The sequence below is a fragment of the Carassius gibelio genome, chromosome A2 (genome assembly GCF_023724105.1).
Source record: "Carassius gibelio isolate Cgi1373 ecotype wild population from Czech Republic chromosome A2, carGib1.2-hapl.c, whole genome shotgun sequence".
In the NCBI taxonomy this organism is placed as follows: domain Eukaryota; kingdom Metazoa; phylum Chordata; class Actinopteri; order Cypriniformes; family Cyprinidae; genus Carassius; species Carassius gibelio.
Genome location: NC_068372.1, coordinates 21,747,973 through 21,773,155, shown reverse-complemented (window position 1 = coordinate 21,773,155; position 25,183 = coordinate 21,747,973). Strand labels below are relative to the sequence as shown.

The 25,183-nt window shown below is 39.0% G+C and overlaps 1 protein-coding gene across 1 annotated transcript in view; it reads right to left on the bottom strand.

Moving 5' to 3' along the window:
• Window positions 1-425: 425 nt before the first annotated feature.
• Window positions 426-25,183, bottom strand: part of LOC128030982 (laminin subunit gamma-1) — a 51,936-nt gene continuing 27,178 nt past the window's right edge. Inside the window, exons 2-28 of the mRNA XM_052619104.1 lie at window positions 19,914-20,218; window positions 14,728-14,858; window positions 13,130-13,296; window positions 11,561-11,749; window positions 11,244-11,361; window positions 10,960-11,058; window positions 9,506-9,642; window positions 9,248-9,370; window positions 8,963-9,152; window positions 8,403-8,515; window positions 8,022-8,243; window positions 7,416-7,604; window positions 7,085-7,330; window positions 6,486-6,639; window positions 6,246-6,388; window positions 5,953-6,131; window positions 5,703-5,859; window positions 5,349-5,554; window positions 5,147-5,226; window positions 4,917-5,054; window positions 4,639-4,783; window positions 4,399-4,548; window positions 3,754-3,868; window positions 3,441-3,640; window positions 3,173-3,331; window positions 2,989-3,088; window positions 426-2,524 (exon numbers count right to left, since the gene is read on the bottom strand). Of these exons, the coding sequence (XP_052475064.1) occupies window positions 2,268-2,524; window positions 2,989-3,088; window positions 3,173-3,331; window positions 3,441-3,640; window positions 3,754-3,868; window positions 4,399-4,548; window positions 4,639-4,783; window positions 4,917-5,054; window positions 5,147-5,226; window positions 5,349-5,554; window positions 5,703-5,859; window positions 5,953-6,131; window positions 6,246-6,388; window positions 6,486-6,639; window positions 7,085-7,330; window positions 7,416-7,604; window positions 8,022-8,243; window positions 8,403-8,515; window positions 8,963-9,152; window positions 9,248-9,370; window positions 9,506-9,642; window positions 10,960-11,058; window positions 11,244-11,361; window positions 11,561-11,749; window positions 13,130-13,296; window positions 14,728-14,858; window positions 19,914-20,218 (4,412 nt within the window). The 3' untranslated portion in view covers window positions 426-2,267. The remainder of the gene's footprint in view (window positions 2,525-2,988; window positions 3,089-3,172; window positions 3,332-3,440; window positions 3,641-3,753; window positions 3,869-4,398; window positions 4,549-4,638; window positions 4,784-4,916; window positions 5,055-5,146; window positions 5,227-5,348; window positions 5,555-5,702; window positions 5,860-5,952; window positions 6,132-6,245; window positions 6,389-6,485; window positions 6,640-7,084; window positions 7,331-7,415; window positions 7,605-8,021; window positions 8,244-8,402; window positions 8,516-8,962; window positions 9,153-9,247; window positions 9,371-9,505; window positions 9,643-10,959; window positions 11,059-11,243; window positions 11,362-11,560; window positions 11,750-13,129; window positions 13,297-14,727; window positions 14,859-19,913; window positions 20,219-25,183) is intronic.

Below are 25,183 nucleotides of genomic sequence, written 5' to 3'. Positions count from 1 at the left end.
ATAATTTTTTTTTTTTTTTTTTTTTTTTACAAATGGCAAACTTTTGAATTTAACACTTTATTTGTATGTGTTTTTATTACTATTCCCTTCTGCTTTCCAAAAACTGTTAAAAATCATGTGAATCATGTTAATTATTTTATTCCTTTGGCAGCCCTAGCTTTTAATAATAGGAAATAACTAATATGTATATATATATATCCCAGGGAAAGCGAGAATAGATCAAATGTGTAACTAATGTGACTGCCAAATCCATAAATGAAAAAAGTTAGTTTCATACAGTTTAACATTTATATTTTAGAAAAGAGTTTCCTTGCATGATCATAATATTTGGTGATTCTTAACTGCAAAAAGTTTTAAACCCGAGTCACTGAATCACACATACTCTAAAAAAGTAAAAATACAACACAGAATCACACATCAGGGAGTCCTGTAATAACCACTGTTTATTATTCAAATGTTATGATTGAATTTACAGTCAAATAGGTAACAAGCAGAGGTGTGTCAGGTCCTTTGGGTGAGTGTTTGTCAATGCCTTGATTAAAACAGAGGGAAGGGAGTCTTTAAAAACCATGACGCTCTCTAGAACCAAAGGACCACATCAAGACTGTGCAGCAAACACATACTCTAACTACAGATCACAAATACTTGATACTTTATAAATTAAAAATACTGTTTTATACATAAACGTGTACGTGTTGCACTTATGTCCACAGTGGTAGAGAGGAGAGGTCTAGATCTAATCTAATGCTTTACAGTGGCACTTTCCATAGTTGAATCTCTCGCAATGCTGGCTGAGGAACCGCTCAATGTAGCAAACCAGTGAGACTGTAACTAAAGAAAATATGGATGCGGTAACTGAGAGAAACAAACAGTGAAGTGTTCTAAACCATTATTTGGATTTCAAAAGATCTCTTTAACTTAAGATGCAACGTCCACATTTTAAGAAGATTACGTCCAAGTGTTTAGGCACTAAAGAGATGGTTAGCTAGCAACATGTGATTAAGCTTACCATCTCAAGTAAAGCAAATCATTCTGATAAATATGACATTTTGAGACATAAATGGATGTTTTGGGGGTGTGCAAATTAAAGGGTCAAGACATTACGCACCACCATCCGCTGAAAATTAGCCACAAATAAAATACATGATATAGCTATGATGCAACACTGAGCCATGTATACAGGCAAGCGTATTATACCACAGAACATATTATATATATATATATAAAATTATATATATTACGCAGAAGTTTTGGCTGATTATTTAATTTTTTCTCGTGGTGGCTGGTTAGGTCTTGGATTCAAAAATCAGCCGTTCCTGAATCATTTAAGCATATTTACACAAATAACAGTTCCTCAACTCTATATTATAATAAAAAAGAAGAAGAAGAAGAAACAAAAAAACATTCACACAAAAATATAACATTTGAAATAATTCTTAGCACCAGTGTATCAGATAAAAGTCTTGCTACGCCAGTGTACAAAGTTGCATAGTGTTGAGTTTTGCTCATGTTAATGTGGTTCGCAGGACACCTTTAATAAAGCAGCAGCGTCTGAAAAAAATCTAAACAAATACACAACTGAAATGTGTCGCAACCATGAAATGTATGAAGTCAGCGGAGCCATGCAGGGACTTTTAGTACTGAACTATTTATATACACATGAACTGAAATACTGTGTTTACGTGTTCGACTCACTCGCATTACCAAATCTAGCACGAGGGGCGAAGAAGATGTGCAGTGCGAACAAATTAAGATTCCTTCACTGTTAGCTTTGAGCAAGTAGCGTTACCAATGATTAAGTAGCAAACGTCCTCAAACAAACGTCTTGACTTCTGATTAGGTCGGAATTTTGATTCGGTTTTAAAGACAAGAGATTTGAGAGGAAGAGCCGGAAGTGGTGCAGTCATGAGGGTTCAACTCGAGGCCCCTAACAGCTCATGCACACACAAATACAGACAAACACACACACACACACACACACACACACACACACACACACACACACACACACACACACACACACACACATGGCCATTCCTCTTCACATAGCATTTCTGCATATCAAAAGATTAAAAGCTGCTTTTGTCTTCTGTTTGTAAAACATGATTTTGAAGAAACGTACAGAAATACAAACAAACAGTAACCTAATAAAAGGAAATAAAATGCAAGTAAAAGAATCTGAAACAAAACAAGGGCTGTTTTGGTGGCGAGGGATGCTGAAGAACACAGGGAGTGTAAGGCAGACGTAGCGGTGTGGCGTGAAGAGGTTAAGGCCGCTCCAGAGACGGAGTGTTGAAGCAGCCTTCTGGCAGAGTGTTCTTGATGTCGTTGAGGTTCATGATGTCCTTTCGAATGTCTTGGATCTGACGGTCGTAGTCGCTGATCATGTCCTCCTGGCTCTTAGCGATGTCGTTCAGCTCCTTCAGCTTCTTGTCCAGCTCACTTCCTGCCATCTTGTCCTTGGCATCTTTCAGAGCGTTTTCGATCTGATTCAGCTTGCTCAGATCCACCTTATCGATGTTGTCTGGAAGAGGATGAGGTGGTGTTATATTAAGGTGTTTAAGTCGCCACACATTTCACAGAAGTGCATTCTTCTTGCGCAGTATAACAAGGAAAATAAAATGATCATCATTCCCAACAGTGGTATAAGCTAAAAATGAATATTTTTTTTTTAAAGTTTTTTTAAAGTTTAAGCAATTTTAGCACCCCAAACCGTTAGTTTACAAAGCAACACTTATAGTTTCCATTTCATATTTAAATTTTATTAAATCTTTATTTCAATTACTGTAAACAACCGTGAATAGTTTTAATTGGTTAAAATATGTCAATCACTGAAAAAAACTAAGCTAGAATAAAATATCATGATAACGCATAACACACATCTTTAAACAGGCATCAAGGAAAGTAGATGAAATCTTTCATGGTTTCAATTATTGGTTATGTCTGCCACAAAAAAAAAAAAAATTAATTATTAATCATGTGTCTTACTGAGCTGCTTTAATAATTCATTGATTGTGCCCAGCACTGTCTTGACAGCAGTTTTGGCTTTTTTGGCATTTTCCTCAGCTTCTTTAGCGTTATTAGATGCCTGTGAAGGAGAGCAAAGTAAATTCAATGTCTATAACACGATTTTAAAACAAATCGCACACATTTAGTCCAGGCCATAACCCACCATGGCTGCCATCATCATGTCAGCATCTGCTTCAGCTTTCTTCTTCTCTAGCTCTTTCTCAGCAGCTGTGAGCTGGTCCATCATGCTGTTCACCTCTCCATCCAGTTTCATGGTGTCTTCAAAAGCTTTTTCTGCATCCGTCTTTGTCTTTGCTGAACCCTGATAAAAAAAAAGGGCAAATCAAATAAAGGCACAGTCTGATAAGTTCACAGACATCCCACAACTTTTGTATGTTTTTGATATTCTTCATTTGAAACTCAACACATACCTTCTGCACATCATTAGCTATTTTCTCAGCTTCCTCTGCCTTCGTTTTAGCTTCTTTAGCATCTGCAGCTGCGTTGCCTAAAGCCGCCTCGGCCCGTCGGGTCTTCTCATTGGCTTCATTGATTGTCGCATTGATTTCTGGGATTCGCCTCATGGCATCCTCAGCAGCAGTTTTGTTGTCATTGACTCTCTTGTCAAAATCTGAAAGAAAGACAAATATTAATAAATACATTTTTAAACACGTATTTACTTTGATGTTTAGATCTTTATTTATTCCTCCTCTCTCTCTCTCTCTCTCTCTTAAGAGCTCTCACCTCTGAGGTTGTTCAGAATGTCCTGGGCCTCTCGGAAGGTAGCGGTGCCTTTTTTTGCTGCCTCCTCAGCCAAGGCCTTTGCTGCGTCCGCACGAGCCAGCAACTGATCAGCTGTCTGAAGAAGTCCGAAGCGGAACGAGAGATGGAAAACACAAGAATGGTTGAGTTCTTACACCGCTCTCTTCAATGCCTTGTCTGGCTACCATTCAGAAGGTGAAGTTTTGGACTTTCATCATGAACATAATTACTTATGAGAATGAATAGCAATACAGCGGGGGAACAAATACGCGATATATATTTTAGTCTAAAAGTAATCATGTAAATGCTCTTCCTGAAATGCCAACCTTCATCAAACACTGCAAAAATAACTCACACTGCGAGCAGATTTCTTAAGAATTGTGTCATGGTTCAGCTCTTAACATTGAACTCAATCAGATTAAGATGAGACTATGGACTATCGCTTGTCTCTTATCAGCATCATTTAAGAAACTCCTGTGCCTCATTGCATGTGTTTGACTATTACATATCAAACGTGTGAAAGAACTGCTAAACTGAACAGCAACTAAATATTCTTACCATTTCTTCAAAATCTTTAAACTAATTCCAAACAAAACAAGTACATTAAAAGTCAAAAAGCATTCGTACCTGTTGCTCAGTTTTTCCTTTTTCCAGTAGTTTGCGGACCTCCGTCTCTTTGCCCCTCAGGTCCTCTCTCAGGTCATTGTACTCCTTCTCAGTCTTGTCTATTAGTTTGTCCAGGTCTGATGCCTCCTTCTTTATCTTATTGGCCTCATTCTGAGATAAATTCAAGAGACCGGATTATAGATGCATCCACGCCGATTGTGCAAATTCAGTAAGAATGATAAAACATCATGAAGTCAGCACCTCTAATGTTTTGGTGTCGATTCGGGGCAAGCTGGTCAGGTTGGCGTAGATCTTCAAAGCTTTGTCTCCTGCCTCTTCTGCTTCAGCTTGTATTTTAGCAGCCTGTTTCTCCAGGTTCTTGGCTAGATCCTTTGCTTCGACGTATCTGCGCACATACGAACAGCAATTTAGTTGTAAAGCACGACCAACTGCATTTAAAATCTTTGATACTTTCCTATTTGATACAAGAATATTGATAAGACATGAAAGTCGCATTTAATGTGACGTCCAAGACATACTTCCTGTTGAGTTCATCAATGTCGTTGCTCGTCTTGTTCTCGCCATCGAGCGCCTTCTTCAGCATATTATAGGCCTTCGTGGAAGTGTCATTGGCGTCCTTTGCGATCTTCTCGATCTGATCAGCATCTGCTTTATGTCTGTGCAAAGAGCCATAGAAAAATACTGAATAAAACTGTAGTAGGTGGTATGAAAAATCATTATTAACACAGCGTGAAATACTGTAACTCACTTTTCGGACAGTACGCGGGCTTCTTCTGCCAGAAGTGTCATATTGTTTGGATCTCCAGAGGTTGTGGGGATTTTAATATCCTACAGAAACAGATGATAAGGATGAAAAAAAACAGACATTTCAATGGCCTCCGCTGCCATTAGCTGAAGGTATTTGTGGGATATTACTGTTTTCTCTCTTGGCGGTGCGGTAGAAATCTCACCACTTTACTGATGGCCTCCTTGGCTTTGTTCAGCTCCTCTCTAGCGGTGTTGATCAGGTCCTCTGCGTCGTGGACTCGCTTCCGTGCACGATCTGCCTGCGTTCCTGTGCTGTCCACGGTGATCTTGATGTTCTGCAGTCGGTTCCACTGGTTGTTCAGGGTCTTGTTGATGTTGTTTAGACGGTCCAAAAGGCCTTTATCCACTTCTGCATTATAATAGTTAAAGATTATAATTATAATCATGTAAAGTGAAATATATCTGCTCTATTATCAAGTAAAAATATAAGTAATTGTTTTATATGCCTTTAAAATATATATATATTTTTCGAAACTTGTTACACTGTCAGACGATACCTTTGCTAGCCTGAGCCTCTTGCAGTAAGTCCATTATTGTTTTCTCTGCCTCCTTCAGTCTTTCCTCGAAGGCCTTGTCACTCACTGTATTCTCAGTATTGTCCAGATTATCAATCAAATTCTGTAGCTCATGGAGCTTCTGTCTCTGCTGGTTCACCTGTAAAGAGAAGAAAATAAAAATCTGAGGTATAAGGAGTTATCTGTTCTGTTATGAAACGGAAAGTCCCGTGTTCATAAGATGATCTCTAACCTTGTCTCTGACCAGGCTGTAACAGCTGGGACACTGCTGACAACCTGGTGTGGAGCGGTTGTAGAAGTAGTTCTCCTCACACATGTCGCAGCGAGCTCCCACGAAGCCTGGGCGACACTGACAACGCCCGTTTTCCTTGCACTGAGCAGACTCTGAGCCTTCTGGGTCACAGTCGCAAGCTGCAAAACCAAACCAATGGTAAATGGAACAGATCTAAGATACAAGATCAATTCTAAAGCAATTGTGCATTTAGCAGAACTGCTGTAGAAAGGCAAAAGAGCAGGACACCGTACGTTTGCAACCCGACGAACTGAATCCAAAGAAGTTGACCTCACAGCGCTCACAGTGTTGTCCTGTGACCCCTGGCTGACACTCGCATTGGCCTCTAACGATATCACACTGACCGTTTGTGGAGCCGATAGGGTCGCAGTTGCATCTGGGGAAACAAATTGAAAGATTCGTTTTAAAAAACTTGCAGTTCTGTCGATCCTATATCATTAAGAAAATGAGAGAGAGAGAAATAAACCAAATACCGTTCACAGCCCTTGCCGCTCTGAAGGTTGTAGAAACCAGGCTCACACGCACTGCAGTCTCTGTCAATGACATGGGGAAGACACTGACACTGACCCATCACCTGAGAGCAGGTCGTCTTGCTGTCCACTGTCCCGTACGGAGAGCACGAACACGCTGCAGAGGTGGAAAAAGAAAGGTTTAGAAAATAAATGTTTTTTTTTTGTTAAAAATACAGTAAAACTGGGAAACATTATTATATTTAAAATTACGTTTCTATTTTAAGATGGCAAAGCTATTACTCTAGACTTCAGTGTCACATGATCCTTCAGAAACCATTCTAATATGTTGATTTGGTGCTTTTCTAATTATTATCAGTGTTCAAAAACTCTTTGACTAGTTCAGCAGAACAGAATATATTTCAAAATCATTTGTAACATGCAATAAATCTTCATTGCCACTTTTAATGAAGCTAATGCATACTTGCTAAATAAATGTACTATTGTTTTTTGAATGGTAGTGTATGTATATATATATATATATATATATATATATATATATATATATATACACATACATATCATGAAATAAACCCCTATAAAGATAAGAAATAAACACTCACATTTGCATTTGTCTGATACATTTGCGGCACGGGCATTGCCGTAGAAACCCTCTTTGCAACGGTCACAGAAGACTCCGGCTGTGTTGTAGATGCACTTGAGGCATTCGCCCGTCTCTCGGTTACAGTTGCCTACAGCATTGGGGTCGATGTTGTTGTTGCAGCTGCAGGCACGGCACGCCCTGACTCGCCCATTTGAACCAAGAGGGTCCCCGAAGAAGCCATCATCACATAATTCACACCTCTTACCTGGAGACAGTTAAAGGTGGAGATCATGTGTTATATTATTTACTATATTGAATCTCCAAACAGATTGAATGCTCAGAGCCTGTACCTGTGGTTCCATTTGGGCAGTTTGTACAGACCACCTCTTTGGTCCTGGGCACCACGGCACACGTGGCACCTGCGGGGCAGGGACAGGGTTCACAGTCTGAAGGAGAGCCGACCGTGGAGTCACCGTAGAACCCGTCCTTACACCTCTCGCAGCTCTTGCCGGTGGTGCTGTGCTGGCAGTTACACAATCCTGCAAGTTTGAGACAAAGAGACCATGTAATACCACATATCACCACAAGATGGCAACATTTTATAAACACAAAGGAAGTAGCATTACTGCAGTTTAGCATGTACAGAGGGATTTTTGAGTAACCATTGCATATTTAGAAAAATCCAGAAATATGTATTTGCACAACTCTGTTTTGGCTTGAATCTTAAAATGTAATTTTCGTATTGCTCAAAAGTCTTTTAAGACCTTTATGGGTAAAAAACAAAGTATAGATATTATCTAAAATAAATTTGATTTCAGTGGTTTTCATATTGCATGCATTTAGAGCACATGACTTTCCGTAATGAAATCAAGATCCAGTCTCCTGGGAGCAGAGAAGTAAATTAAATATCAAAACTATGGCAAAGAAATACAAATAAGTCAGTTGTGATGACGAACCTGTCACAGGGTCGCAACTGTCACTGTGTCCATGGCAATTGCAGGATTCACAACTGCTAAAGCGGCCCAGCTCAGGTTGGCTCCTCCTATATCCCAGATCGCACTGCTCACAGTGCTGTCCCACGTAACCCTTAGGACACGTACACCTCTCAACCCAACGAGCAGGAGTTCCAGGGCCACGGCGGGCAGTCACAAGGGACACGTTGTCTAAATAACCTGCACCTACAGCAGAAACATTATTAAAGTTCAAGTATCCGTTAAAATGACCTTAAGAGTCTTGCAACAGAGAACCCAAGGTTATTGTCATTTTGTCCTTCCTATTTTGTCTTAAAAGAATGTCTAAAAACACAGCTTTGTGAATTAGTGAATTAGTAGACGTACTCCTTGCACTGTAGGTTCCACGAATCATAACCGAAGTCAGATTGTGCAGAAGTTTCTGGAAGTCGGCGTGTTTTATGGTGGGTCTCCAAGGATAGTCAGTAGTGTCATGGAGTCTAAACGAGAAAAGAGATGATTTTTAACATTAGGAGTACATCAGATAAGCTAACCATATGTATAAATCAACTAATCTGCAAAAAGATGAAAAAGATGACTATGAATTCTATATATATTTTATTTTTATGGAACAATGCATGCAATATATGTCACAGTATTATGATGAATTTGACTTGCAATTTACAGCATGCAGTTAATATTCATAGTATAATTCTTTTTTTTATTTTTATAAAATATTACTGAATAATGCAGAAAATGTAGCTTTGCCATAACAGGAATAATACATCGAAATATAATAATAAATGGAAAACAGTTATTTTAAATTGTAATACTATTTCACAATATAAGTGTTTTTGTTGTATTCTTATGTACTTGAATATGTAAATCTTGATAGCTTTTGTTTTTATTAATTTGACCAGCCCTAGTTTTACTAAAAAAGACCTCACCTAAACACAAAGGTTTGTGTCTCCTCTCCTGGGTAGGAATTGCCCTGGGCAATAAGTGGCACAGCAACCCGATGGCCGGCCCCCTCCAGCACAACGTCCTCCGCTGAGAGTCGTGCATCATGTCGCTGAATCCTGAAGTTCAGCGTGAGGTTCTGACCATAGCTCAGCAGCTGATCACCAAGAAACTTCTCTACAGTAACAAAAACGAAAGATGATTAGAACAGTCTTATTCATGCAATCTTCTGTCTCTTTATCATACAGAGGAAACCATGTCTCCTATTATACCTGGAGCCACAAAGTAGATGGGGATGTAGTCTTCTGAGATGAGGGAGATCTCTCGAGTGGTGGGTGACCACTGCACAGGAACGCTAGAGCCGTCTCTCTTCTGTCCCCTCCAGCCCTCTTCATCTATACACACATAACGAATATTATTCTTTCTCCTTATCACAATCCTTTGAAACTGTGGCTGATTTTACATTGGCACTAGTATAACTTTAGGAATCAGTATGAACAGGATGTTGACCCTAATGTTTGGATACTTACCCCTGTCGAAGGTGGAGGTAACTTTGTGTATGCTGTAGCCATCAGCACTTTCACACACAGTGGAATGCTGGAAGCAGAAGCATGGAGTACATCCCTGAGGATTCTGGGGGTCCAGATTAAAGTAGCCCAGTTTACACCTGAGAGAAAGAGGCAAAAGAGTTCATTAGTAATGAGACAGGATGGCTGATAAATGGATTTGTAAAGTTCAGGGACATTTTAATCATTTTAATTACTTCTTGTCCCATGTAAATACAATTCTCTCTTTACATATTTCAAAACCACCATAAACACGTATGTGGCTGAGAACTACTCAAATATTTTCAAAATAATAATTTATTTTATTATTAAATATTATTTTAATTATTATAATGATATTTATTTTAATTATTGTCATAGTAATTACAATGACACTTATAATTGAGATTTTAACCATAATTTAGATTTTATGTAACATTTTTCACAAGCACCATTCATACATCTGTGTATAAAACATTGTTTTATATTTGAACAAATTACTTTTATTTAGCAAGAGCACATTAAATTGCAAAGTAACCGTAAAGACATGTATAATAAAACAAAAGATTTTGACTTCAAATAAAATCTGTTCTCTGGAACATTCCATTCCATTCATCAAATAATCCTGACAAATATATATATACCATGGTTTCTACTAAAGTATTTCGGAGGACAAAACTGATAACTAAAATAAATATTTGAGCACTTAACCAGCATACTGGAATGATTTCTGAATACTGCTGAAAATTCAGCTTTGCCATAACAAGAATCAATTATATTTCAAAATACATTATAAAAATGTTTTACAATATTTTATTTGAATGTGTAATAGTATTTTACTGTAGTATCAAATAAATACAGCCTTGGTGAGTGTTAAAAGACTCCTTTCAAAACGTTTTGTGTATTTTATTTGAGAAAAATGAATCGGTAAATTCCAAACACATAATGAAAAATGTAGAAACAGCTCATCACCAGTCAACAGGCAGAACACCAGGGTAGTTCAACTTTGGTGACTGCAAGTCCGGAGGCCCTACATGGTCTGGCTGGGAAGTCTGGCCATCGCTGAGCTATTTTCTCTTCCATCTGACACTGAGAGTCCTAATTCGGTTTCTCAGACACACACATGGCTTCAGAGCCTCTGTGTGTCACCCGCATAGGGACTTTCTATTAGAAAAACTGTCTAAACGGGAGACGCCCCTTTTTGAAAGTGTTTATAAAAGCTTTGACATACATCCTAATAACTGAGCAGGAGCTGAAAAGTGGATGATCTTTATTGGACTTTTGGGACCGTGATGCTCAAGTAAATTCTGTTGATGACTCGTTTCTAATTTGAGAACATATTTAAACAATCTTAGTAATTGCAACATTTGCCCTTGTGAACAAGTCAAGTATGTACAACACTAACAGCAGGGGTGTTGCCATTGTGTGTGGAGTCTGACCTGTCACAGTTGAATCCATCCACGTTTTCCTTACATTGGCAGCGTCCGGTTTGGACATCACACACCTGTGTGCTTCCGGCTCGATTACAAGAGCAGCGACTGTAGAGGGGAAAGAGGGAGCAAGAAGGTCAAGGAGAAGGAATCAACTTTAACAACACTGATTAAAGGGTCTGCAAATCAAATATAACCTTCATCGAAAAGAAAGACAGTTTCTGGGGTCCTTAAAAAGTCATAAAGTGTGAGAACGTGTTTCAGGCTGGCGGTTTAAGCCATGCCAGCTTTACCTGCAGCCTGCCGCAGTCAATGTGTGATAACCAGGCTGGCATCTGTCACACTTATCGCCCGTCACTCCTGCCTTACAGCTACATCTGCCGGTGATGTCACACTGGGTACTGAGGGAACCTGTAGGTGAAGAACCGGTAAAACAAAGGGTTAGGAACTCAAGCTCCAGGGGAACGTTCAAATTTACACCGAAACAAAATGTTCAAATTAAACCCTATTGATTCCCTCACGTCAAATCATTTTTCTCATACTGTTTAGATAAATTTTTCTCCTTGATTGTGAACAAAAAAACAAAAAATTGGGCTGGTCTGTTACGCACCAACTGGGTTGCAGCTGCAGGAGAGACAGCGCTGGCCGGAGGAGTCTCTGTAGTAGTTGTCCCGGCATCGCTCACAGTTCGGCCCATCCGTATTGTCGGCACAGTTTCGGCAGTGCCCTCCGTGACCAGTGGCACGGTACAACTCTGAATCGAAGTAACAATCGCCACTCTTTCCATTACAGTCACAAGCTGAAACAGAGACACATCCTCCAGTCAGAACTTAGACCTAACAATTCCCTGGGGTGGCATTAATGTGACGATCACATTTGTACATGAAATAAATGCTTGAACAATCTGGAACTGAATTACGCAGATGTGGTTCGGCAGTCATCAGGACTTCGAGTAAGATTTCTGCTTGAGCAATTCGTGGACACATTCATGAGAGAGAAATGGAAATAAGATGATGGACGAGCAGGAGCTGTGTGGGTGTGAGAACTCTAGCTCTCGGGCTGCTGTGCATCAGATGTGCACATTAGTCATGCATTTCCAGGAACTGCCTGCATGTATGCATCCAAAGAAGGGGAGGGAGGTCCCCAAAAGCCCCTTCTTCTATAATATAACATTAGTTTAAGAAAACAAGTGACTCATTATGGAGGAGGTTATTCTGTTTGGAAAGACTGCAGTTCTCCATGTACTCATGACGGAGGTCAAACAGCTGCGATTTGGAATCTTTCTACTTATTCCACTGAATGCTGAGAGGACATCGATAGTTAACCCCCAAATAGTTTACTTATATTTTCTACCCCGTATGTCTTTTAAACTATGTGCTACTAAATTTAATTTGAGTTTTTTTTTTCTGAAATACAAAAGGTGGCACAAATGACCTTAGTCAGGACTTAAGATTTTGTTTCCCGCAATTGTAAAATAAATTGATTTCCATGCTAGCTCCCAAAAGGACAAATATATCTTAAAAGCATATGATTATTGCCTTCGTTTGAAATGTATACATAAACTTTGAGGAACATAATCTCAGAATCTTTTTTTTTTTTTTAATTAGCTGAATCAGTCACATGACTTCTGAGGACTAATGGTGTGTTAATGACAACAATGATGTATGACACATCTACAAACAAAACGTCATTTAACACGTGTAAATGAGATTCGAGAGCTCTGGTAGAAAACTAGCAGTGAATATCATTTTAACGGTTTAAGATTTCATTTAAAATATCTTCAATAGTGTTCAGAGTATGAATGAAATCTAAGGGGAAGTTGAAAAGAACAGCATTTATTTTATTTTCTAACACTATAAATGTCTTCACTGTTGGATTTGTATTAATTTAAAGCATACTAGCTAAATAAATCTAATAATTTATTTAAAAAGTTTTACATATCCCGACTTTTTAAACAAAAGTGTAAATACACGCACATATTTGGAATACAGTGCACAAATCTGTTACAAGTTACAAGATAGAAGGTCATGATTTTCTTGAAGCTTGGCAGTATAAAAAGGTAATTTTTATTTATAAAGGTTTGGAATTTGAATTTTTCTATTATATGTAGAAAACCAGTGAAAGCAAAATGAGTCTTTTTTCGAGGAAGAGTTGACTAAACACGTAAGACCACACTTACGCAGACACTCGTTGGCGTTATCACCGGTGGCTCTCCTCCAGGGACGGTCATTGTAGAAGGGCTTGCACACGTTGCAGTTTGGTCCCTCTGTGTTGTGTTTGCAGTTACACACCAGCTTGCTGCGCTCGTTCTTCACACACTCGCTGGCGTGGCCGTTACACTTGCACCTGGGTGGTGAGGGAGAAGGTAACAGACCGGTCAGGTGCAAAAGGGCCAGCACACAATGATAGGGCACACTTGCTGTATGACTACACATCCTGCCGTTGTAACACAAACCAAGCAGACACAAACGTGCCGCAAAGCTGTTCAAACACAGAGCTCTGATGATGTTTGCTGAGCCTATCACTGAAACGTCACTGCACCTTTGTTTTGAGATTGAGTAGCTGATGTGGGTTTCTTTATTCTGCCCATCCTTTGATACAGCGGGTGAGAATATGCAGTAATAAAGTTCACGGTGGGTGTGTGTGTTCACTACTGTGTGTGTGCACTTGGACGGGTTAAATGCGAGCACACGAACGAACGCAACAAACATATTCACCAACAAAGACACCTTGACAGAGGACTCGGGACAAGAGAGGGCTTGTGCAGTTAAAGCCACCTCTTGCACATTGTCTCAGGTGATCCTTGGCAAAGCCTCATGGAAAAGGTGACGTGAGGAATCATAACTTGGAGGATGTGCACTCATCTGACGTGCATTTTCCCTAATACTAATATACTGTATATTTATCACGGATAAAGTAAAACTCCCAGGATGCTACATTTCTGTTGATCCGATCACTTGAGGAACATACGGCTGTCCGTGAGCACTGATGTTGAAGCTGGACAGGAGCACACGGGCTATAAGGCCGCAGGTTTGAATGATTCCCTTCAGCCTCAGCCTTGTTCAGTTCCCTTTCCAGACTCTCCGCCCGCCCCATTCCAGTTCCACTTCGCTCTATAATCCAGCACTCCCAGGCAGGAATGTAGGGAATGTGAGCTGTGTAATGGAAATCTGCTCCACATTTCAAACAGTTTAAGGTGAAAAGACATGCAATGCTGCACCTAGAGATGTTTCATGCTTGCTCGACAGCGCTCTGATCCCTCATACGGCCTTCATCTCTAAAGCTCACTGTGAGGGTTTAAAGATTCCACAGACAGGAAGCAAAGAGGTAGTTCTTAAATTTTTGTACCTTAAGTTAAGATAAATTGCATAGGAATTCATCGTTTTGGTCCTTTTTTTGCATATAGAATTGAACAAACTGGTTTAAAACAAGAAATTCTTGTGCTATTATCTATTAACTAGAGGCTTGCTCTCACAGAGAGTGAGTTTTCCCATGCAGAAAGATTCTGAAATGAAGCAGTGCGTCCCAATCAACCTATTTCGCTCAAAGCGTGAAAGCTCACACTGCAACGATCTAATCTTTTAAAGCGGCGGTTCTTGTTTTTTCTGTTTGCACACTGAAAAAAAAAAAAAATCATATTTCGCGTCACATGTCCAGCATTCCAGATGGAGCTGCTGATATCCATGGTCTGAATACAAGGAAGATATGTCAATGCTTCATTAAACTATATACTGACATATTAACGCTGGAGAGTGAAGCAACAGGGTGAAAACGTACCGTCCTCCAACAGCGAAGTCAGAGATGGCGTAGTAGTAGGATTTGAGAACTTTGGGATCGTTGAAAACTTCATCTCCGAAAGTGTTTAATCTGTTCAGGGTCACTCTGATGTCCGTGGCAGTCACCCAGTCCTGATAGAGAGAAACAGAATTACAAATTAGGCTTTTAAAAAAACGAGACCATAAAAGCAAGAATGTAGCTAGAGAAAGACTAGTCGTAGATGAGCTTGCAGTAGTTATTAGAGAGGTTTTAGCAGGGAAGAATTCTTCCCATCTGTTCTGTGTTCAGACGTCAAAAGCAAACACATCCTCCGGCCTCTAATCTAAACAAAACCTGCTGTTTGAGGCACTGTAATGTCTGCAGAAAGGTTTCATGGGAAAAGAAAAACGCCAGTGTGACGTTCAGCATGTAAATGTCATTTAGAATGATGCCGCACTCGTACTTGCAGTTGAACTTTGCCTGTTTGTGGCCACATTCAGGGAGTGCCAATGGAAGCAATCTCAGGAACCAACGAAAACATGACTCGGACCAAGACTTCAGTCCTTTTCCTAAAAGCTTTGCACGCATTTCCTCTAGTTTCACTATAAATGTTGTTATTTTACAAGCAGGGTTGACAATAACACAGCGGTTAAAGTGGAGCCAGGCAACCCTGTAACAACAGTGAACATTTTCAGTCCACCAAACATCTGCTGGAACTGAGGAGGAAACGTCCTCAAGTCATTCTGACACCTTATCCACAGCTGACGGCCGTGATTCAGAGCATGTTCCTGTTTGGGAAGACAGCCAACGATTTCACACTTCTCTTCCCCTAGAGAAACATGCTACATAAACACAGATTTATCCCAAAGAAATATGAGGATTATCACTAATGATCAAAGCTATACTATAGTTTAGGAATGGGCAGTATACTTAAAGTAACTTACAGTCAAATTTTTATTTATAATATACTATTAAAATAAATATATATTTTTTATAATAATCAATTTTAAAAATACATGACAGCACTACACACTTAAAACACAAGCTCTGTCATCTGATTATTTTCTTGAACTTCATATTTGGAGGAGATACATAAATAAATCTGCCAAAACTGTTTGTACTACTCAGTAGTATAAGGTCATTTTTTGAGCTTGACGGTTGTAGTCACCATCCGCTTTCAGTGTCTGGAAAAGAGCAAACAGGACTCCGATTGTGTTTCACGGAAAACTTACATCATGTGTTTTAACCAAAACGATGATGACAGGATTTTCACATTTGAGTTCGCTTTCACTTTAACCCTTTTCAACCCCCAAGAAATGAGATACAACCAGATTTAACCATTAGCACTGCTTGGAAACAACAACAACAACAAAAAAGAGTACATATAAAACTAACGGCTCATGATCAACTAATGATATTAATGAAAGCTGATGAGTGAAGCCAGTTTGTTGCGGATCATATTCAAAAGTCCACAAACAAACCTAGTCCGTCTACTTTCAACACACGCTTCTAGAACAGCGTATGACAGCCATTTAAAACCCACAGAAACAGATCCATTCCTATAAAAAGAGTTTGGGGCTTCGGTATTAATAGCTTTATGGCATATGAGATGTCTGATATGGAAGTATCTGGCAACAGAGCTAAAATTGTACATTTGGTAAAGGTAACATTACATATGAAAAACAACATTATACAAAAATAAATAGAAATATAAACAAATGTTTACTATAATAATATGGCTTAATTTTCTCAATAAAATTAGAAGACACGTGAAGCACTTGTTTGGTGGTACAGAATATAAATATATAAACGTGAATACTAATCAAGTACCAATGATGCACTAAAGAGCTCCCAAAATAACTAAAAGGACGCAACATAACTAGAAACACTGACTGCAGGCGCCATCCTGCATGAATATAAACCACTATGTATATTAAATTCTCTTTGGTAAATTAGAAACCATGGGGACCGGCTCGAATTTTCAACACATAAAAGCACATGGTGAAAAAAAGTGATTCAAGACAACAAATCAGACCCCAGTGTTCCAGCTCTTGTGTTCACGCTGCACGTTGTCCATCACTTGCACATGCACTCTTTTCCAGCTGTGTCTGTGCACAGCCGAGCACAATCACAATGTGGTGGGAAATTGTGGGGGTGTCACCTAGTAACATGTTGCAATTTTTGGCTGTGCTGAGCGAGCGGGAGACGATGTGGCACCTGGACAGCGCAGCACGGGTCACACAAACAAACCCCAGCCTGCCTGCCTGTCCTACATTATCTGCTGTCCACCCACTCCTGCTCATATCTCACACTTAACCTCTTTTCGCCTCCCTGTAACCAGGGCAGCATCTTGTTTAGGTTTGGCATGCAGAGCGCTTTCTCTGCCTGACAACAAATTCCACAGTCAGCACACGGAAGGACTGACTCAGCTCACATTGGGATGAGCATCTGTCTCTTATTCAGCTAATTAGTCTGAAAAATGTTTTTTTTTTTGGCTTTGATTGTGGTCTCGGGAAATATATCAAGTTCTGTTGAAATGAAACAAAGTAACAGTAGGATTTTTGCATAACAGTAACCCTGTGGTGTGTAACGGTCAGAAACATGTTGTAAAACCAATTTAACAAATAAAATTCATTCTTCTATGAAGCAAAAAACTAATGGCGCTCAACAATAAATAAAAAATAAACAAATAATACAAATAAAAGTATAGCACCAATAAAAAGTTTGGGCTCAGCAAGATTTTGACTTTAAATTCAAATTAAAAAACTTTAAGGATGCACTGAATTGATCAATTGATCACGTGGAACTGAAGAGTAAATAGCTATACAAGAATAAATACAATTTTAAAATATACTGAAACGGTAACATATAATAAAGTAATAACAATATTTCACAATAGTCCTGTTTTTTTTCTTCTCTTTTTTTTCAGACTAATGCAGCCTTGGTGTGCAGAAGAGATTTCTTAAAAACGTATTACTATTTACGATTTTACAAATGTGCCAATCCTACAAATATTTTACTATTACTATATCAATTTTATCACTTGTATTACTATTAACTACTATCACTACAGTGCAACTTTTTCCAAAATACAGTAAATGAAAATGTGAAGTTGTATTGTAATTAGTGCTGTCAATCGATTAAAAAAAATTAACTAATTAATCGCACAATTTTTTAAAATTAATCGCGATTAATCGCGATTAATCGCAATTAAAAGACTGAAACTTTTTGCATATGTAAATGTAAAATGTAAATAATTAATGTAAACTCAAGACAAAGAAACTATTTAAATTCAAAATATGATTGTTTATTGGAATTTTTGTTTAACTTGTAACACAGATTTTCTCATGTAAACAACATACCTGCAATAAACCATCAATATCCTCCAAATTAACTGTTGGCTTGAAAGCCATATTTATTACAGAAATAAAAACACAGGCATGTAAGTACCATTTGAATTTCAAAACAATCAATGTCAATAAAAAACAAAAATGATTTCCATGTTGAATTCTAAGTGGACTGCAAAAAAATTCCAAAGTATAGTCATTGCCAGTGCTTTAAGTGGGCTGGTACGCACCGGTACTCAGTACCGCCACTTCCAAATATAGCTCTTGAGCGTACCGCCACCTCTCCGTGCGCCCAGAACGTGCTTTTAGCGTACCGGTACGCTCATTTGGACATCTGTTTTAATAGAGGTTTTAATCTTTTACCTGCACTGCCGATTTTCAGAGCGCCCTTCACAATGCAAGCTTCCTAATTCATCTCACCGAGAGCAGTAACTACATTACCCATTCACCCTTAAGTTATACAAGTGAATAGCGCATGTGTCGCTTTTCCCACTGTTAAGTGTCAACAACTCAACGTGGCCGGAGAAGGTGTGTGAAACTCGTTATGAGTGTACACAACGCTCGGTTCGGTTAAAAATCAAATACAGTTAACAACAACACTTAATATGTTTTCTTGGCTTCAGACTCTGAATACTGCAAGAACAAGACCAGAATCTGATGATTCGCTGACTGACACCTCACCAAATTTGAATCCTATCACTGCAGGTCAGACTCAAGCTAATGAAGTAGGCTAATGCAGCTCTTTCAGGAAGGGTGATCAGACGTCCCGAAAAATTCGGGACAGTCCCGAAATCTAAACTGTTGTCCCGACTCCCGAATCTGGCCCTAATTGTCCCGGAACTTATACTAAAGCAAAATCTTGAGTATTTATTGTCTGATAAACATTAAAAACTGTCTGCAGAGGTTGAGTCGTCCTGCAGCCCCCGCTGGCTGCTCATTGGCTGCAGCATCTTTTTTCTAAGTTCTAAAAAAATACCGTAGACGGCAAGGCACAAATTTAGATATTCATTTATCTAATTAATCTATAGCCTATGCACAAAGACAATATGATCTTTTTGTCCCCTTTTTGTTTTAAAGCTTGATGAAGAGAGAGAGCGCAAGTTGCTGCAGCTGAGGAGGACAGTGATGCACGCGTACAGGAGTGATTGACAGTTCGCGGCACTGTTTACAAAAAATACTCCGCTACACAATTATTTCGTTTTTTTCGTTTAAGCTTATTAACGTTAGCGTTACAGAAAGGTCTGATTTACGCACTGTTACAACAGTCATTGGTTTTTTTTTTTAAACAATGACATTTGAGTTCATGATTTTAATGTTGCTGTTTCTTGTGGCAGACTGAATGAAGAGTAATGTTTCTTGTGGCAGACTGAAGAGTAATCCGGCAGAGTTTTATACTGAAACTTTCCGTCTAAAAGTCCTTCCTTGGTCTTATCCATATTTCTTTGCACGTTGAACACACATAGGCCACAACCAGAAATAAAAAAAACTGCAACCGCGTTAATTGCGTTATTTTTTTTTAACGCGTTAAATATTTCAAATTAATCGAATGCGTTAACGCGCTAATTTTGACAGCACTAATTGTAATATTTTCCAAATACTAATATCTCTCACATGCAAACACTTCTAAATGACGAGCTGTTTGTTTGAGGCAGTGGAATGTTACTCAATCTGGAAAGTAAAATCTTGGAAAAGTAACTTGGCTGCAGTCACACATTACAACACAACCACACATCTGGAAACAGAGTTTTCGATTCCTTATGTCTGAGACTGTGACTGATGTGAACGCTTTTGACTTCATGAGTACGAGCAATCAAGGGAGGGTGAGTAAAAGATAAAAAAAAAAACAGGAGACTTGTTTACCTGCAGTACAGGGCTGTTGTCGAAATTATAAGCGCTGGGTCGGCCCTCGAGTGTGGAGAAGGCCACGTTTCCTCCGCTGAGCGGTGAGATGTCACTGAACTCATCCGTGCACAGAGCCTGCTGCTCGTCCTCACCGGTGCGGATGAAGCCGCGGTTGATCTTGCTGTAGGTCTTCTCGCAGGAGCCGCTGTAGTACTGGTAGGGAATCCAGGGCCCGTCTTCACTAGTGCGCTTGTAGATGGCAAAGCTCTCAGGACGACTGGTGTGAAACTTCAGACGCACATAGGTGATGTCGAAAGCCTTGCCTAGAAAAAGAGAGAAGGCAACATAAGGCACTGACTACTGCGGTTTAACACATTGAAAAGATTTAACACCATTTAACACCAAGATTTAAGCACTAAAACAGCGATGGACGGATCATTGCTAATAATTAAATGGGAAATGCAACCGATTTTAAATAGTTGGGTTGCAGAGTTGGCACGCATTGCATGGGGAAGTTACAGATAAACATAGAATCAGGTACCGTGAGGATATGCAGCATATATTTAGGTAAACACAGGAGTGAGATTAGGGAGATGTGCTCTATAACGTACAGTACAGAGAATGCAAAGCAGATATGACACAGATAGACTGTTAGTAGTGTCTGAAAACTAAAGGTAGAACAGAGTTCAGATAAAGTGGAAGATGATTGGATACCATACGCGCTCTTTTCTAAACAATCTGTGCTGCGGTACGGCCCACTAGCAGATAGAGCTGGATTCAAGGACTGGATAAGACACTAAGTCAGCACTGCAGGTGCCAAACATACACACATCTCTGAAAGATTGCACAGAAAAAGGGATCAAGGTTAAGCAGACAAGCCTGATATTATACGCAGCTGGCATAACGCCATGCAAGCATAACCTCGTTCCACTGAAAATGCCTAAGAGTTCCTTCCTGTCTGATAAGATCAGCAAATCCGTGCCCTCGAATTTCCATTGTTCTGCTCATTTCTTCCCTCTAGCTGCTGAAATAATCAGGGCTGTAACCACCTTAGAAATATGAGGGGGAATTCCCAATTTTCAAATGATTGTGACATAATATTGTTGGTGCATTATTTATTCAAAGTATAACGAAATGTATAATTGACAATGACTTGAATGCACCACTTCTTTGAAGAGTAGGTTTTTAATTGCTTATATATATATATTTTTTTGTTGATAAATTCAGGTTGTAAAAATGTCAGATGGTGTTTATGAATTAATTTAAATATTTCAACAACAAAACAAATCTGTTAAAAACATTAATATATTTTTAAAAATAATAATGTATTCAAAAAAAACTACTACTACTTTTGAGAACCTGGCACTTGTTTTAAACTAGTTTATGTTTTTTAAATCTTTCGGTTTAATCTCTTCTTTTAAACTCTCTTTTTATCTCTCCGCCACAATTGTAATCATTTCATCATCAATCACCCTGAAGTCCTTCTTTTCACGATTTAAAGCACGACATGCAATAAAACATTGTCTTGTAAAAAGACGAGCATAATCTCACACCTTTTTTTTTTTTACAAGAAGCTTCGTTTTTTTTGTGCTAGTCTGGATTTCAGAAGCTTTGCGAGGTCCTCCAGCAATTATATGGAGCTTGTAAAAACATATTTTTGCATGTCTGAGCAAGCTACGTGTGTTTGGGAGAAACTGCAACCGGGGGGCCAAATGGAAGTGGTATGGAAAGACATCATTCATTTAGTGTGAAGAAAATGACACTATCTTTTAGAAGGGCCAAGTTTGGTTTGAGCAAAGAATTTGCTCTCCAAACAAATCCGCAAAAACTAGGGACAATGTGTGTTAAATAAATACACAGAGATTGCCTAAAAAAGGGCAGCTAAAGCAGGGACTGATGCAAAGCAATGACAAAGAGATTCATACCTTGCAGCAGTCTCTGAGGGTATTATGGCTGTTAACATGAAAATGAACTTGCTGACTTTTAGGAGCCTCCTGCACACATCATGCTGTCAAGGTCAAAGTTCAACAGAAGTGAGAGAGATTTTTACAATAGGGTGTGAGCTTTCTGCTTTTCTGTCAGTGAACAAGTTGACAATGCTGCACGTAGTGCTTAACAAAAGTTGACAATGACTCAAAGGTGAATCAAAGACTTCAAAGTTTCATTCACCAACAAATAGCTAGTTGTCATGATCCTAAAAAGTATTAAAGGGGACATTGGATACCCACTTTCCACAAGTATGAATCTTTATGGAATATCCGCAGCATACTTTGGATAAAATTCTTCAATGTTCATGTAAAATGAGACTGGATTTGGAACAGCAACAGCATGAGGGTGAGTAAATGAAAGATTTCTAATGCTTTGTTGAACCATCATTTTAAGAGTGACTGGCTTTTACAGAATCACTGCACTGGCTCTTGCAAAAGAGTGAAAACGATGATGGTCACACTCATGAAATAAGACATTATTCCCATGCATGAACACTGGAAAGTTCCCGGATACAAATTCAGACAGCGAGTCAAAGGTATTTTCCAGCAAGAGTTTTATCCAATACATGTCCATATTTCTCATGGGCCTTTCAAATTCTACTCCTCTCTCGGTGGACAGCTGCTAACTCTTACTCATAACCATTATCCAGATGTTTTCAAGCCATGATTTTACCTTAATTTGTCTCTTGATCATATCGTAATTGACTGCAGGTCAGGTGCAATGAAACAAAGACTGGGAACGATTGCAAGAACATTGGGCCAAAATAGGACCATTTCCAATTCAAGTCCTCAACCCAACGCATCCACATATGGCACTGCTATGCCATGGATCCGACAACAGCAGGATGACTTACAAAACCTAACACCCAAACAATGCAATGCATTGGCTTAAAACATTCACATGAGTTATACGTACATGTACTTTGCTGACGACACGGCAAACAGTGCCATCATTGATGCCTCACCTCTGAAGTCTCCCCAGCAACCTTGCAAAACAAGATGAACCAAATCTTTTGGCAAACCAGTGAAGAAATGAGCCAGAAGCTGGCTGAGAGCAAAACAAAAAAGCTCCTTCACATAGCCAATGCGTTTCAGGAGGACAGACAAAGAGCACTTGAGCACTGACTCATAGTGCTCACTGGAGCAGGGCTGGAGCTCAAAAGCATGACTTAAGCCAGGGCACACATGAAGAGGAAAGGGTCAGGCCCTGCGGGGGACTCTGCGCTGGACGCTCTTTGAACTTACACTTGATGACATCTCATCTTTGTCACCAAGCCACTGGAGACTGAGAGGCTGTGATTTCAGTCTACATACTGGAATTAATGTGGAGGACTGTTTCAAACATCTCCAAACATTGAGGCAGATGGATAATAGTAGTAAAATACATTACATTTACAGTTATATCACTTTAGCAAAGGTGATACAATGCACTTTTATCAGAGCGAAGAAAAAAAAACATCCTAATAAGACATATTTTATGTATATTTAATATTTTCATATGCCAGGTTAAAACAAAACCTGATGTTCTTGTGATCCCCAAAATATTGCACATCATTTGGATGATTAATAATTTCCTTTGGGTCAACAGAGCAGACATTACTCCTAAACCTAAACCATAATTGACTGCACCTGTGAGGGAAGTAACCACAGGTGACCCCTGAAGCTGAGAAAAATTGAAATGACCAGAAGGTAGACATTAGGATGGAGAAGATATTAGAGCATTTGAAACAAATTAAATCTGACTATATTTTAGAATGTAAGAGATTTGTGTAGTAAATAGTATTATTTAGTATTATGCCATGGTCTGTCTGAATACTCGATTCTGATTGGGTGGAAGGTGTTGATTAAATTTGTTTAACTGTACAGGTAGTTCCAGGTTAGTGTAATCATTGTCTATATTATAACTTGCTTCCTATAAACATTCTATCTCATCTAACAAGTTGCAACTGATGATAATAACAGTCATTTTATTGTTGAAGTCAAATATTACAGCGCAAATATTATTAACATCTTTAATATGTGAATGCTGGAAAGGTCCATGGCATAAGCAGGATAATTCACTGCGCGTCGGGTGGTTCTTCGCCTCAATGTTGTGCATTCAAATCATATAACGCACAGCTAGTCGTCGATTATTGTGTGATTGCTGGTTTTATTTGATAATCCTCATGAGAAAAAGTCACTTTAGCTGCATTAACTAAGGTTGTTGTGAAGTCGACGGATGTATTGAGGTCTACTCCAGCAGTTAAGAAGGCTTTTCACAAACGCAACTTAATTAGGCTTATATGGAGGCAAATTGAAGGGCTCTTTTACCTTCACATTAATGGGAAATTCCTCAGTGCCTAATCACATATTCATTACTGCTGCCACTGAATGCAGATATGAAGTCGACATTAATCCAACTTTTTTTTTTGTAATACAGTACATTTAATTCCATTTTATAATATATATATATATATATATATATATATATATATATAATTTTTTATTTACAATAGTTTTTATTTAACAATTTTTATAGTAACTTTTTTTTTAAGCCTACGTTCTTCCAAGAATTTCAGAAATATTATTTTTTTGTATCCCACAGTATATTCTTAATTTAAGTGCGTGTAAATAATACAACAAAAAAGCTGCCACATTATTTCACTCACGAAGAAGTTGTGAGAAGTCCATGAAGAGCGTTGAACGAATGAATGCATGACAGAGGTGGATGGGTGTACCAAGACCTTCAAATTCAGGACCACCCTGAGCAGAAGAGTCAGAGAAATTCCACCACTTCTTCCAGAACAATCAGGGTATTGATGATAAAAGCTGTGTGGCTCCCCGAACAGAAAACTTGTGACACTGGGATGAGTTAGAACACTTATCATAGGGACAACACCCTTCGGGCGGTCTGGGTTTGTTTGTGTGCTTTGTTCAAGGTCACCATATCTCTGGTTATCAGCCTTGGGTACTGAGCCTTTGCTGTAAACAGACTCATTAGGATGCAATTTCTCTCCGTCTCATACCCATAACCAGAACTGAGACTGTGTGACAAGGACAGGAGGAGTCGAAGAGGGAAGGGGGTTGGTAATTGGTTGAAGTGACTGGAATGTGTTTCCGCATTTAGTGACGCCTCAAACAGACCGAAAGAGAGATTGAAAGAGAGAGAAGGAACATCTGTTAATGATCAAGGGGACATGATAGAAAGACTAAGAGAAAGAGATAAAACACAGAAAATAACATCCAAGACCACGGGGGGCAGAGACCTATTTGATGAAACTTGTCACTAAATCCAACAATGCAAGGCACACACGAGAGATT